Here is a 15,216-nt window from a genome sequence, read left to right as displayed (position 1 = left end):
ATCACAAACAAATGGTGTCCAACCTGTCTGCAGGCCAGCTCAATTAGCCTCTCTACCTCCTAATCTCCAGACCCCCGCCAACCTTTCCTGAATGTCCCCAACCCCACCCCCTACCCCCACCATCCACCCTTTAATTATCAAGTCGCACCCCTGCAGTGGTATAGTAGCCATGACAACTTCTAACAGCTGTGGGTTAACTAGAAAAGAGCTGCTTTGGGGTTGGTAGTATCCAAGGCAACAATAAATATCTAAAGATGAGGTAATATCAGTAGTGGTGTGAGTGTGTGTCACATATAAATAGATTATAGATTTATATATGAGCCGTTTCTCTCTGTGATCTACACTGTCCTCCTAGGCTATTGTGTATCATGCATCAATTTATGATGTCTGCGCCTGGATAAGCAAAGACTCTTCAACGGCTGCGCCTTTGTAAATCGCCCTCTCCTCCCCTCCCCTGATAATGTGACGGGGGGACTCGATGGCACCCCCTGGTGGCGGACTCACCGATGACGGCCTCCCACTTGCCGTTGGCCTGTGTGACCTCGTAAGCACAGCGCATCTCGCTGAAAGACACGCCGCCGATGATGAACACCATGACGCGCGGCCCGGTGCGGTACTCCCCCGGGGTCTTATTCTTGTGCCAGTGACCGTACCGGGCACTGCCGGGCAGGGAGGGAGGGGGCGGGGGTCATAACACAACGCAGTTAGCATTCCTAAATATTTCACTCAAATACAGCAGCTCAGGCTGAACCTGGCAGGGTCCTGCACAGTGACTCACTCTGCGGCCAGAGCAGGACCCCCACAAAACAGGATTCAGGGTTTGTACAAAGTGAACAGCTATTTTTACTTCAGTCCATGTTCAATATTTGGACAGTTTCAGTCTACAGGCCCCAGGTCTGAGAGAAGTTTATCCTGTTTACTGTAGAGAGAAATTTCAGTGGCATGTTGTCAGGATAAATGTATGTGTTTTATAAAAACATTTTTTACTGCTCCAAATTCCACATCCATTCCTTTCCAATTACTGGAAGAGGGATACATTAACATTTTGGTGCGTGTGCAAAAACTGTTCATGTGTGTGTCATATGTGTGCATGTGTTTTGTGAGTGAGTATAATGTGTGTGCATGTCTGTGTACTGTATACTGTGTATGTAGGGAGCATGTGTGTGTGAATTTCTGTGAGGGCATGTGTGTGGAGGATGTGCGACTGTGTGTGTGTGTGTGTGTGTGTGTGTGAGCATATGTGTGCGCGAGTGCGTGTGTGTTTGTGTGTGTGTGTGTGTGTGTGTATGTGTGTAGGGTGTGTGTGTGAGCATGTGTGCGTGCGTGTGCATGCGAGTGTGTGTGTGTGTGTAGGTTGTGTGTGTGTGCAGTACCTGACAGCTGTGGTGCTGAAGGAGGCAGAGGAGCGGGTAGAGATGTAGGGGTAGTGCTTAGTGTCCAGCTTATCATCGATGGCATCCTGCAGTACAGACAGGTTAGTGAGCTCTTACACAGTACACACACACACACACACACACACACAGACCCAGGCAGGCGCAACTGGGACAAGTACTTCTTTCAAATGCTGACAGATCCCTGAGGAAACACGTTACTAACTAAAACAAGCAGGCATATAAGAGAATAACTGTTTTTACAGTAGACTGTAATCAGCAGGGTTCACAGAGCTCTCGTTGACACAGACACAGGCACACAGAGACACAGACACAGAGACTCAGGCAGGCAGAACCGGAGCTGGCAGAACGCGTGACAGACCTCCATGATGTCCTTCACCAGCGGGGTCCAGCGGGACAGCTGATAGGTCTGCTCGCTCACGCGCTCCTTGCGGTCCAATTTCTTTCCCCGGCGCAGGGTGGACTGCAGGGGGAGGGAGAGGAGCATGATTGGTTAGACGTTTGTTTAATCCCAAACAATGAGACGGATAGAAAAATAAATATTAATGTCTCTCTTAGTGGGAAAGAGAGCATGTGGGGTGAACAGAAGGTCTTAAACAGTGACAGACACTGATACACTGACACACTGATATACTGATATACTGATACACTGATATACTGACATACTGACATACTGACATACTGTGCACACATATGGACAGACTGAGAGACTGAACGTACAGAACTGACAAAGCTATAGAATGCTAAACTTCTGGAGAGAGAGTGCCAGACAGACAGAAAGGGTAAGATGGAAAGAAAGAGAATGCAAGACAGGCACAGAAACTGTGAGACTCAGCAACACACACGTTGTTTCTAATAAAGATGATAGACACACATGGGCAGAAGGTTAAGGTGAAAGTAAATGGAAAGACAGACAATCAGACACACAGACAGACATAAAGACAGACAGACAGAAACACAGAGAGACAGGCAGGCAGGCAGATTTACAGACACACAGGCAGAGACAGACAGATATACACACAAACAGACAGACAGACATACAGATAGACAGGCAGAGACACAGACAGGCAGATTGACAGACACACAGACAGACAGACAGGCAGGCGCTCACGTCTGTGATGATGGGTACGCCCAGGTTGGCCATGTTGGTGATGATCTCGCTGTCCTCTGGGGGGATCTGAGCGTGCTGAATCAGCTTGTTCAGGTTCTCCTCCGTGATGCCTGTCATGCACAGAGAGACAGACACGGTGAAAACCTGCTACCGCGGCAGTAGAGCTAATCTCATTTACTCTAATCCATCCTTGATATGTTTCACTTAACCTCCACTTTCTTTATTTACTGTTTGCAGACATATTGATTTCTCATTCGATATGCTCTGCACAGTTTAGTGTAATGTGTTCTGCGTTAAACACCAACCCCTCCCCCAATAAAAACCTGACATCTCATCAAGATAAATGCATTCAAAGGATGTATGATAACCGTAGGATAATGGAGTTTGTTAATACACAGGAGTGTGCCCTTGAATGGAGTCACCTACACCCACCTAATATCACAGGTTAATCACAACAGCTCTCTCTCCACTGAGATGGCTTCCCAGTGTCCTCTGGGGCACAGCGCTGGGTGTGGGTGTCATTGGGTGGTCGGAGGGCTGCCCATTCGATCCTGCCCTGGGTGGGTTGAAGTGTCCCTGAGCAAGACACCTAACCCCCAAATGCTCCTGATGAGCTGGGTGGAGCCTTGCATGGCAGCCAATTGCCATTGATGTGTGAGGGTATGTATGAATGGGTGAATGAGAAGCATCAATTCTACAGCGCTTTGGATAAAGGCGCTATATAAATGCCAACCATTTATCTGGGCAGTACTGTTTGGGGTGTTACCCATGGTGTTGCATGTTGTGTGTAATTATTGCATGTAGCATGTAGCACAAGCACATGGATTGCGGGTTGTAGAATGTGGGCTTCATGGCTTTGTGTATGAAGTAGAATTGTTAAGGGTTCGCCTGGCACTCCCTTCAGAAAGAACGCGACGATCAGATCCTGTCTAAGGATGTAGTGTGTATTGCGTATTGTGTGGTATATTGTATGGGGTGTAACATGTATTGTGCAGCGTGTGGTATATTTTATGGGGTGTATCATGCATTGTGTAGCGTGTGGTATATTGTATGGGGTGTATCATGCATTGTGTAGCGTGTGGTATATTGTATGGGTATAACGTGTATTGTGTAGGGTGGTATATTTTATTGGGTGTATCATGTATTATGTAGGGTGGGGTGTAATGTGTATGGTGTAGCATGTGGTATACTGTATGGGGTGTAGTGTGTATTCTGTAGTGTGTGGTATATTGTATGGGGTGTAGTGTGTATTCTGTAGCGTGTGGTATATCGTATTCCGTAGCGCATGTGCCCCTACCGTTCTTCAGGAAGATGTAGAGCAGGATGATGCGGATCTTGTCGTAGGTGCTGACGTTGGCATCCAGCAGGATGGGCACGATGGCCCTCATGGGGTCTTTGATCTTCTCGCCCTCAGCGTCCGTGCCCATCGCCAGGTCCTGAGGGGAGACCTTCGCGTCACCCCATTTCCACACAAACTCAACACAAGCTTCTACTAAGAGGTCAGGGTACATTTCCCAGAAACTCAACACAAGCTTCTGTCAAGATGCAATTGATTTATTAACTGATAGAAGATAAGGCTGTCTTGGATAACCTGTCTCGGATTCCTGTCATGTTCAGCACTGGGTTTGAGTTGTCACGCCTGACCTTGGGGTCTTGGTTCTTCCCGCACTGTGGTGTTTGTAACAGCTGTATAACACTGCACTGAGACGTGTCCGCTCTGATTCTCAGCCCAGGTGTGCTCACCTGCTCCACACGGCACAGTTTGTCCACGGTCCCCTGGTAGTGCTTCATGCAGTCCTCAGCCAGCTGCAGGTGAGTGGAGTACTGCAGGGCCACGGAGAAACGCAGGGTCAACACCCGGGACATCACTCTGTGACATCACCTGTGACATCACCACTGCATCACCTCGCAGTTAGCCTCTAGAACATGTCACACCACACATACGCAGATGCACACACACATATGCACAGCGACATATTCCATCCCAAAGCACACACTGCACAGTACACACCAACACCGGTATACTAGACACAAATACACGTACAGACACACGCACACACACACACACACATACACACACACACTTATCGTAATCTCCCCAATAATTGTGTTACCCTTTGATCGTCACAGACCGATCTCTGACACTAATGAGATTGAATTGATCGCATTTAGACATCCTCATTGATGTTCCTGGTATAAACAAATCAAATTCAGGATGAGCACCCTGTGCATAAAACACGGTAACGCAGATTTGATGCAGGATTGAACAGGATTACTGTATATCTACTGTAGACTATCAGTGTACATTATTAATGAACAGACCCAGGGGGCAAAGCAGCTCACTCATTAGGAAGGGAAGCAAGTCGAGTGCAGAGTGAATGTCAGCTTTACTGCCTGTTTGCAGAGCGTATTTCAGATGTGCTCTCCCTGCAAAGAGAACCGACCGTATGCAAGAGCTGGGGATGTATAAAGTTCCAAATTCATATTGAAAAAGCTGTTATCCCTGTGGTGCTTCTGGAGGGCTAATTTGCCTTTGCTGTGATGGCTCACTTTTAAAAAAATGCACCACGCATGTGCTACAGTACACTACAATAAATGAGTCAAGGGCTGCACTGCAGGAAAACAAATACATTCTGGTTTAGAACGGATAATGCAGACAGGATAGGAGCTCTGTGATGGATGTGCTTCTATGCCAGAGGGCAGCATCGAGGACAATTACGAAGTGGATGCGAGCAAGTAATTTAAAACCTGAGAGACGTTCCTCCTTCAAGGTGATTAGCTCAGTCCTATGAGAGGACAGGAATGGAAGAATGGAAGAATATGCAGAGATGGCAACAGGCCCTTCATCACAGTGTCTGGAGAGTGTACACCACACAACTCAAATTGAATAATCATCTCTCACTAGAGTAACTAGCACTGTAACAAGCCTAGTCATGGACAAGCCCAGAGTTCTCTGTTTCTGAAAGATCCTCTGCCAGGCGACCTGGTATGTGTTGTAGTGAGGTGATGTAATGTGTCATGTGCCTTCTCTCACCTTGCTCAGCTCCTTCTGGTACTGTGGCATCTTCTTCAGCATCTGGGACAGGTCTCTCATCGTGGTCTACAGAGGCAAACGGCACACGGAGGACATTCACCAACCACAGATACTACATTCTCACCAGCTCCTGCATTCATCCTGTCCTCTCTACTCCTCTCTCCAAAAAGCTCCAGCTGGTTACAGACGTTGCTGATAGGTTTTACAGTCTATGAATATTCACAAGCCACGGCACCATGCCAAAGGACAACATCCTTCACTGCTGGGTATAGCTCTTGGCTATGCCCCTGCATGAATATTAATAAGAAACCTCAAATTAGAAATTGGTAACCGCAACAGCACCCTGTGGACCTGTCCGCCAATCAGGTGGTGACTGGCCCCTGCTGTCCGCCATTTTACCACAGACTGCAGAGGCTCAGTTTGCCTTCAGAGACCTTCAGAGTCACCTGTGTGTCGAGGACGGGAGGTTTCACAGCGGCAGTATCAGAGACACACTCTACCGACCTTCTCTCACACAGCGATATCAGAGACACACTCTACCCACCTTCTCTCACACAGCGATATCAGAGACACACTCTACCCACCTTCTCTGTCACACAGCGATATCAGAGACACACTCTACCCACCTTCTCTCCCGTGTTCATCCGTTTGCTCGCAGAGAAATCCTTCAGTGAGCGAGTCACCTCCCTATGACCATGAGAAGGAAAAAAGGTGGGGGAGAGAGAGAGAAAGATGAATTGCTTTTCTCACTGTGGCAGAAACAGAAAGTTTCTCAAACCCCTGGAGCCATCTACCCCTGGAGCCCATCCCCCCTGGAGCCCATCCCCCCTGGAGCCCACCACCCTTGGAGCCCATCCCCCCTGGAGCCCACCCCCCCTGGACCCCTTCCCCTGGAGCCCGCCCCTGGAGCCATCCACCCCTGGAGCCCACCACCCCTGGAGCCATCCACCCCTGGAGCCCACCACCCCTGGAGCCCGTTCCCTGGAGCCCACCACCCCTGGACCCCACCACCCCTGGAGCCCACCCCCCCTGGACCCCGTCCCCTGGAGCCCGCCCCTGGAGCCCGCCCCTGGAGCCCACCACCCCTGGACCCCGTCCCCTGGAGCCCACCACCCCTGGACCCCGTCCCCTGGAGCCCGCCCCTGGAGCCCACCACCCCTGGAGCCCGTCCCCTGGAGCCCGCCCCTGGAGCCCACCACCCCTGGAGCCCGTCCCCTGGAGCCGGTGCAGCGGAGGGGAGACACTCACTGGGACACCTCGGCGATGTGCTTGTGCCGCAGAGCCACCCACAGGTCGTCGTCCTCGTGCAGCAGCACCTCCTTCTCACGTGAGTCTCCCATGCCGCTGGTCTCGTACCTGCGACGGACACACGCACACGTCAAACTGCACAGCCGTTCAGCAGCGCTGCGCTGCCAAAACGCCCATCTTATCTTGCCTTTTAGTCAGAAATCAGAAATTAAGCTTAAATCATGAATTCAATGTTAATTATTTCGCAGAACTGCACTGAAATGGAATGGATCCACAACTCTGGTCCTAAGGTGCAATAGCTGATGAGAAAGAAGATAAAGACGTACTTGTAGACGTCGTTTTCGATGGGCAGCAGGTCGTAGCCCATGGCCTGGAAGGTGAGCTCGTGCAGGACGGGGGAGACGGGGTCGAAAGCTCGGTCCAGTATGATGAGCTGAGAGCGAGCTTTGTCTGGCCCCTGAGGAAGAGGAGGGGGGAATCGGAATCTCACCACCTTAAGTTCAGTTATTAACCCCCCCCCGTGTGGCTGCAACGCACAGCAAGTACTGGCACACGCAAGATTCTGGACCAGAGAGTGCTTGTGGCATACACGAGAACCCAAACCCAGTGTTTTAGCATGATTACATTACATTAATGGCATTTGGCAGATGCTCTTATCCAGAGTGACGTACAGTTGATTAGACTAAGCAGGAGACAATCCTCCCCTGGAGCAATACGGGGTTAAGGGCCTTGCTCAAGGGCCCAACGGCTGTGCGGATCTTATTGTGGCTACACCGGGATCAGAACCACCGACTTTGCGGGTCCCAGTCATTTACCTTAACCAATACACTACAGGCCGGCTGATTAGCCACCCCTCAGTCCTACACCGATACTCTCCCTAGGTTCTCCGACTTCTACATTTTTCAATAAAATTCTGAATTTCCCCTTGCTCCCTCATCCACTCTCCTTCCTTCATTGGCTCCTCCCCATCCTGCCTCGCTCACCTCGCCCATGGTGGGGTCGTCGGCCTTGTAGGCGTCAAGTTTGTCCTGCACCAGCTGAGCCAGTGTGGCGTTGTCTTTGTACTCCCTGCAGAGAAGAGAATGGGCCCCGGAAAACCAGGGAGAGGGAGAGAGAGGAGGGAGGACATGACAGGGGAGAGGAAGAGGGAGAAGAAGAGAGGTAACAAGAGATAGGGAGAGGCAATGGGGTGAGACAAGAAGAGGGAGACGTTATCCACAGTATATTAAACCCATAAAAAAAACCTCAAACAAACGATGTACCGAAACAATACTGTGTCGGCTTTCGCAAGGTCATAGTAACTGGAGCGAGTGTCGAACCACCACCGGCGCCACATGACGTGCTGTTAACGTAACCATGGCAACCCCCCCGGGGAGGGGAGCACACAGAGCAGCTAAGGTATGTCCGCACCGAGAACTATAACTACTATGAAATGATAACTATAATAACAGTGTGAGCAACCACAGCACTGATGGAATGTTCCGTACGATCACAGCCATTTTGAACAGAGAGATGGCGCAGAATCTACGGCGGTCAGCAGCGCCCCCCGGAGCTCACCCGCGGTAGCGCACGGCGGGGTACTCCTTCAGCGTAGCGCACAGGGTGGCCAGCTGCTCTGCCAGACGCTCCATCACCGGGTTCTTCAGCTGGGTCTTGTGGGGGCTGTAGAAGCTCTGGAAGGCGTCCGGGTTGTCCAGGGAGAACACCTGTGAGCAGGGGTGCATTGTGGGAGATGGAGTGTTACGGGCAGATCAAGCGCAGGTGAACAATGCCATATTCATCAGTGTCAAAAAAGTATTTTTAAAAAATGGCCGTTTGACAGCTACGACACTAAGGGCCTGATTTCCTAAGATCTTTATCATGTGCAAAACCAAGACCCAAGAACCAATATATTTTAAGACTTTAAGATTTAGGATTTAAGGTATAATTTATTGAATGCAAGGGGTCATTTTTCCTCAGAATTTGAGCCATCCTCATTATTTATGGAGCAGGGGGAAGCCACAGTGTAGCGCCCAGGGACCAACTCCAGCTCTGAGGCCAGTGCCTTAGTCAAGGACAGCACCCTGACATGCATGTCTTTCAGTGTGGAAGGAAACCGGGAGTGAGAATGCCCAACCGGACAAGGGGAGAACATACAAACTCAAGAGGTGTTTTGCACCAATGATTGATCATGCTAAAGTTCTCAGTAGACCCAGTCATTAATGTGATTCGCGGATGAGTATTTGGGCTCAGGGCACATTGAGCAGGATCCAATGAGCAGAGAGAGATGCTGAAATTAGCCTGCGTAGCCTGTGTCCTGGTCCACAATGTGCTGTTGTGAGTATACTGTATGCACACAGGATGACGGGGGCACGGGCCTGCTGTAGGTGACAGAGAGGACACACTATGCTAATTTCCTCTTTTTTAGTGATTCTGCATGTTTCTGTGCTGCCCACGCGGTGGTGCCCTGATCTGTCTAAGGGGCAGGCTGTGCTGTCTACTGTGTGGGCAAATGTGCCATGACAGCCTCCCCCTCTCCCACCATCTTTCAGTCTATATCACGATCTATTGCATTTTCCCTCCCACCCTCTCCCTTCTCTTTCTGTCTAGAACTCTCTTTCCATCTCCCACCATCTCTCAGTCTATATCACGATCTATTGCTCTTTCCCTCCCACCCTCTCTCTCTCTTTCTGTCTAGAACTCTCTTTCCATCTCCCACAATCTCTCAGTCTATATCACGATCTATTGCTCTTTCCCTCCCACCCTCTCCCTTCTCTTTCTGTCTAGAACTCTCTTTCCATCTCCCACAATCTCTCAGTCTATATTACTATCAATCGCTCCTTCCCACCCTCTCTCTATCTAGAGCTCTTTTCTTCTTCCCCATTATCCCTGACTATCTCTCCTTCCTTCATTCCTCCCCAGTACTCTTCCGCTCTACCTCTTACAGTCTCTTTCACTATCCGTCTCTCCTCTCTCACTCATTCTCTCCCTTTCCCTAGAGCCCTGCCCATACCTGCCCCCAGCACAAGGTCACGTGACTGTCCTTCTGGCAGGCAGATGGGTCCCTCTTGTGTTCCCAGCCTCCTATTGGCTGCCAGGGACACGTGATGCATCACCAGCCAACGACGTCAAAGATGTAGGGCGGGAGCGAGCAGAGGCCCAGAGAAAGGGGGAGGGGGGCATCTCCCCAGAAGCAAACCCTCAAATTCACGTGAATTAACGGCTGAGGACAGGAGCAAGGGGTTATGGGTAGGGAAGCACCTCTGAGTCAGAGAGCGGAGTGTCTGGGCTCTGAGTCAGTCCTTTGTGGACGCTGTGACAGATACGAAGAAATGTCTACCTTTTATTCCACTCTATCCCCTCTATTCGCTCTTCTCTCAGGATGCCTCTGTAAAATATTCCCCACTGCTCTTTTCTTCTCTCCTCCTCAGCAGGCCTCTCTGCCTCTCAATTCAATTTATCAGTTCAATTCAATTCGGTCTGCTTTATAGCCATACAATGCAGGTAGCAAATGTGAGCATAGCATTGTGTTTCCGTCGTACTGAGAGACTAAACAAGTATACACTTATTTACAAGCATAGCCAATTGCAGCAACCCAATAGTCCCCTACTACGCGTCATAAAATAATGTTCTCTGCACACCCCTACCCCCCCTACCCCCTAGCCTGCTAGAATATTGAGCTACTTGGGCATCTGGGGAACAACCTACCGAGGCACGTGTGTGTGTACTGCTCTTCCCAATATAGATCACAGACCAGTCTGATCTCTCTCTCTCCATTTCTCCCAGTTCTCCTTTTTTTTCCCTACACTTGAGAGGAGGGTGTGTTGGAGGCTGAGGTGAAGGTGGGGGACTCACCTGAGACTCATAGGGCAGGAAGGCGATGTTTATCTCAGTCAGGGTTTTGATGGTTTTGGAAGCACGGCTCTTCACCAGCTCACTGAAGAGGGGGTCAGGGCAGGCTGAGAAACCACAGAATGACCACTGCAGTTAGAGCCAGCTCAGCTGCAGCCAGGGCCAGCTCAGCTGCAGTCAGGGCCAGCTCAGCTGCAGTCAGGGCCAGCTCAGCTGCAGTCAGGGCCAGCTCAGCTGCAGTCAGGACCAGCTCAGCTGCAGTTAGGGCCAGCTCAGCTGCAGTTAGAGCCAGCTCAGCTGCAGTCAGGGCCAGCTCAGCTGCAGTTAGGGCCAGCTCAGCTGCAGTTAGAGCCAGCTCAGCTGCAGTTAGGGCCAGGCCAGCTGCAGTCAGGGCCAGCTCAGCTGCAGTCAGGGCCAGTTCAGCTGCAGTCAGGGCCAGGGCAGCTCAGGGTGCAGGGCACACGCATCACTGCAGAATATTCCCATCACCACCATTTTTATCACATGCCAGTTTATGTCATATTCTACAGGATTTGCAATGACAGTAGCTATGCTTTATTTTCATAGCAGGATATTAGCCTGCCTAGCACTGCACTGGCCTCTTCATATTTTATTGATTATGTTTATTAAGCTGCTCAGTGGTCTGAACCAATCAGTGTTAAATTTTTAACTTATGCAAATTGATCTCAGTGACGGGCAGCGTGGAGTAGCTCCTCCCCCCCGCTCCGCAGCTCTTAAAGCTCCCATCAGCAGTCACACGATTATGGGACTAATGCAATATAATATTCGTTTTTAGTCTTTCTCAGATAAACATGATTTATGTCCCTGGCGTCTTCATAATAGTTTCATATAAATCACGTCTTTATCACAAAAAAACAGAATGACACGGTCAATGTTAAATGTGATTTAGCAGAGGCAAATGGCAACCATATTGTTCATAGTGTTTGGAATTTAAATAGAGATAATGGATACTGAGTATTACATTTTATTTCCGGATTCCTTTAAAATCCCAATAATGTCCTGGGTAAGTTTGATCCAGGCTAAAAGTGTCATCGGCGCTAAATAAGTAAACCAAACTGCTTTTCCTGAAAGTGTCACCTGGAGATGGACAAGTAAAGCTGTAACATTCCAACAGTGGCAGTTGATAAGACGAATAAAACCTAGTTCATATAAAAACAGTAGCGACAGTAGCCATAACGAGACTGTTAAATTAAATTACTGTTTCCATAGCAACAGTTTATCGAGTTGATTGAGTAGATCCTTCTCATTTTTAAACCTGGACTATAGATTTGAAATATTGAATCTCATAGACTACAGCAACCAGACATCAGTCAATGATCATGCTATCTAACGGTCCTTCAGCTCAGTGAAGATTTGTTTGTATTATTGTAGCTCGTTCTGATTAATAAAGACTATAGGAGTGTCATAACGTCTGCTGTGTGCTTCTTAGCTTTCTGTGGTGGCAGATGGAGTGGTGTGAGTACTCACAGTCTGTGAAGAACACATGGGCTGCCTTGTATTTGGCTGACTGCGGGTCTTTGAAGTCTGCAATGAGGGTGTTTACAGACTGGAGAGGAAAAGAGAGAGCACTGTAAGAGACAGGTGTGCGAATGGAGAGAGAGATTCTGTGTGTGTTGCTGAAGCTTTGAGCTTGACTTAGTTAGTAAATGAGCCAGCAAGCAAACGAGTGGCCAAGTGACAGAGGGACTCGATTGAGTCAGTGATTGAGTGGGCAAACCAAGAGCCAGCTAATTGAGGGAGCACGTGACCAATCAATACGCTGGGTAACGTGCGTGTATGTGTCTGGTCGGGGCATGTGTATGTGTGTGCATACGTACAGTACTGTGCAAAAGTCTTAGGCACTTCAATGAAAGGTCCTAAATAAATGTACTATACATTTTACATTACATTTTAGTCATTTGGCAGAATAGTTAAAAACTGAATCAAATCAATATTTTTGGTGACCAACCTTCAGCGTTAAAAATGCATCACTTCTCTGAGATAGCCAACGCTGCCCTGCAGTTCTATAAGACAATCAGCAGGGAGGTTGTTCCAAGCATGTTATAGAACTTATATAGTTATAGTTCTTCTGCAGACTTTGGTTGGCTCCTTGCTTCTGATCTCAGACAGCCTTGATCAAGTTTGTATGTAAAAAATAGTCAATTTCTTACAGTAATATGTTACTTTTTAAAATTAAATACAAAAATGTCTCTGTAAAATTACATAATTGGAAAACGAATATTTGCAAATCTCAAATGTGTTCTTTTATACTAACACACACAAAAATAAACAAATATATAATAAAGTCTAGGGTGCCTAAGACTTCTGCACAGTACTGTATATGTATGCATAAGTGTGTTTTTGGGTGGGGGTTGGTGTATATATGTGTGTGAGTGTGTATGCCTTACAGAAAATAGTACCGTTTACCTTATCAGTGGGGGTTATCAGGTAAATTGCCTCCAGACTGGGTAATGGTTCTCGGCGTTTGTTTATATCTTCGACAACTAGAGGAGGGAGAGGAATACACACAGTTCAAAGGCGATAACCATAGAAGAAGAACTGATGTTAATTTGGGAAGAAGAGGTATGGTACTGTATACAAGATTACTGGCACAGAACTATAGCAAGTGAGAATGCATCAATGATGAATACACACCAAAACTTGGCATACAGTATTCAACCCCTAGTTCAAGTCATACACTGCTCATCACTTCTACTTTTAATGTGTACATGTGTACTATAAATCATTTAATATCACATTGACTGCAATGACTTACATTAAAGTACAGTATGGAAGTACAACTTGTCCACTGGACACAAGAGTATTAGCACAGGAGTAAGAGAGATTGTATCAATGGTTCATCAGTTATGTGTATCATATGCACAAGATCTTGGTGTAGGAAAACTGAACCAAAGGTGACATGTACATAAAATGGCTGGATTAGCATTGGATAGCATATGCAGTGGCTTCAGAAAGTATTCAGACCCCTTCACTTTTTGCACACTTGTGTTGTAGATTTTATTTTAAATGGATAAAATTGTGGTTTCAATCTACACAAAATAACCCATAATGACAAAGCGAGAACTTCTTTCCAAATTTATTAAAAATCGAAAACTGAAATCTGTCATTTACATAAGTATTCCGACCCTTAATTCAGTACTTTGTAGAAGCTCCTTTGGCAGCAATTTCAGCTTTTTTGAGCAATTTGAGCTTTGGGTCTTCTTGGATAGGTCTCGACAAGCTTTGCGCTCCTGGATTTGGCCAGTTTATCCCATTCTTCCTGGCAGATCCTCTAAAGCTCCGTCAGATTGGATGGGAAGCGTCCGTGAACTGCCATCTTCAGGTTTCTCCACAGATTGTCTATGAGTTTTAAGTCTGCGCTTTGGCTGGGCCACTCAAGGACAGTCAGAGACTTGCACCGGAACCACTCCAGCGTTGTCTTGGCTGTGTGCTTCTGGTCATTGTCATGCTGAAAGGTGAACTGTCGCCCCAGTCTGAGGTCATGTGCATCTGGAGCAGGTTTTCTTCAAGGACCCCTCTGTATTCATCCGTCCCTCAACTGACCAGTCTCCCTGTCCCCGCAGCTGAGAAGCATGATGCTGCCACCACCGTAGGGGTATCAGCCAGGTGATACAGTGCCTGGGGTTCGCCAGACATAGTGCTTCTAGTTCTGCTCAAAGAGTTAAATTTTTGTCTCATCATACGAGAGAATATTTTAAATGCTGTCGGGCAACTCCAGGCGGGCTGTCATACGCTTTTGGCTTCCGTCTTGGATGGAGTGATGGAGTGCAGCTGAGAAGGTCGTCCTCCAGGCTGGTTCTCCCATCTCTGCAGAGGACTTCAGAAGCCCTGTTAGAGTGACCATTAGGTTCTTGGTCACCTCCCTGACCAAGACCCTTGGTCTACAGAGAGTTCCTTGGACGTCATGGCCTGGTTTCTGTCCTGACACGCAGTGTAAGTTGTGGGACCTTATATACACAGGTGTGTGCCTTCCTAGACTATGTGCAATCAATTCATTTTCCCACAGGTGGACTCAAATTAAGTTCTTGACACATCTCAAGGATAATTAAAGCAAACAGGATGCACCTGGCCCCAATTTGGACTGCCACAGCAAAGGGTCTGAATACTTGAGATTTCAGTTTTAAATTTTTAATGAACTGACAAAAAATTCCCTAAAACATATTGTCACTTTGTCAGGAGAAGAACGACAGAGTGGGAAACACAGGAAAAGAGCCGCACTCACTGGTGATCCCCTCCGTCATGATGTCGGTCATCTTGCAACAGGAAGAGAGCATCCTCATGCTGAGCTGGTCCACGATTAAGGCCTGCGTGGAACACAGGTGAGGAACCGGTGAAACACGGGAGAGAAAAAAGGGGAGACCCGTTAGAACCAGAAGATATGTTAAAAAAACAGAAGCAGGTGAATGCCAGTGAGGACTAGAAGCACGACTAAAACACAAGGAAAGGAGAAGTGACAGTGGCTGACAGCAGTGACTACGTTTACACATGAGAAACATTAATTACAATACAATAATGGCATTTGGCTGACGCTCTTATCCAGAGCGACGTACAGTTGATTAGACTAAGCAGGAGGAGACTAT

The 15,216-nt window shown here is 48.1% G+C and overlaps 1 protein-coding gene across 2 annotated transcripts in view; it reads right to left on the bottom strand.

The window, feature by feature from the left end:
* Positions 1-15,216, bottom strand: part of stxbp1a (syntaxin binding protein 1a) — a 45,843-nt gene that overhangs the window by 9,500 nt on the left and 21,127 nt on the right. For both annotated transcript variants that reach the window (XM_061262791.1, XM_061262792.1), the window contains exons 3-18: positions 14,859-14,940; positions 13,043-13,119; positions 12,104-12,182; positions 10,619-10,722; positions 8,342-8,490; positions 7,768-7,852; positions 7,111-7,241; positions 6,785-6,892; positions 6,163-6,223; positions 5,537-5,602; positions 4,246-4,326; positions 3,800-3,938; positions 2,503-2,612; positions 1,753-1,854; positions 1,374-1,459; positions 505-659 (exon numbers count right to left, since the gene is read on the bottom strand). In XM_061262791.1, the coding sequence (XP_061118775.1) occupies positions 505-659; positions 1,374-1,459; positions 1,753-1,854; positions 2,503-2,612; positions 3,800-3,938; positions 4,246-4,326; positions 5,537-5,602; positions 6,163-6,223; positions 6,785-6,892; positions 7,111-7,241; positions 7,768-7,852; positions 8,342-8,490; positions 10,619-10,722; positions 12,104-12,182; positions 13,043-13,119; positions 14,859-14,940 (1,615 nt within the window). The remainder of the gene's footprint in view (positions 1-504; positions 660-1,373; positions 1,460-1,752; positions 1,855-2,502; positions 2,613-3,799; positions 3,939-4,245; positions 4,327-5,536; positions 5,603-6,162; positions 6,224-6,784; positions 6,893-7,110; positions 7,242-7,767; positions 7,853-8,341; positions 8,491-10,618; positions 10,723-12,103; positions 12,183-13,042; positions 13,120-14,858; positions 14,941-15,216) is intronic.

This window comes from Conger conger, chromosome 12 (genome assembly GCF_963514075.1).
Source record: "Conger conger chromosome 12, fConCon1.1, whole genome shotgun sequence".
In the NCBI taxonomy this organism is placed as follows: Eukaryota; Metazoa; Chordata; class Actinopteri; order Anguilliformes; family Congridae; genus Conger; species Conger conger.
The sequence above is the reverse complement of the archived record's forward strand: the minus strand, read 5'-3'. Positions and strand labels throughout refer to the sequence as shown.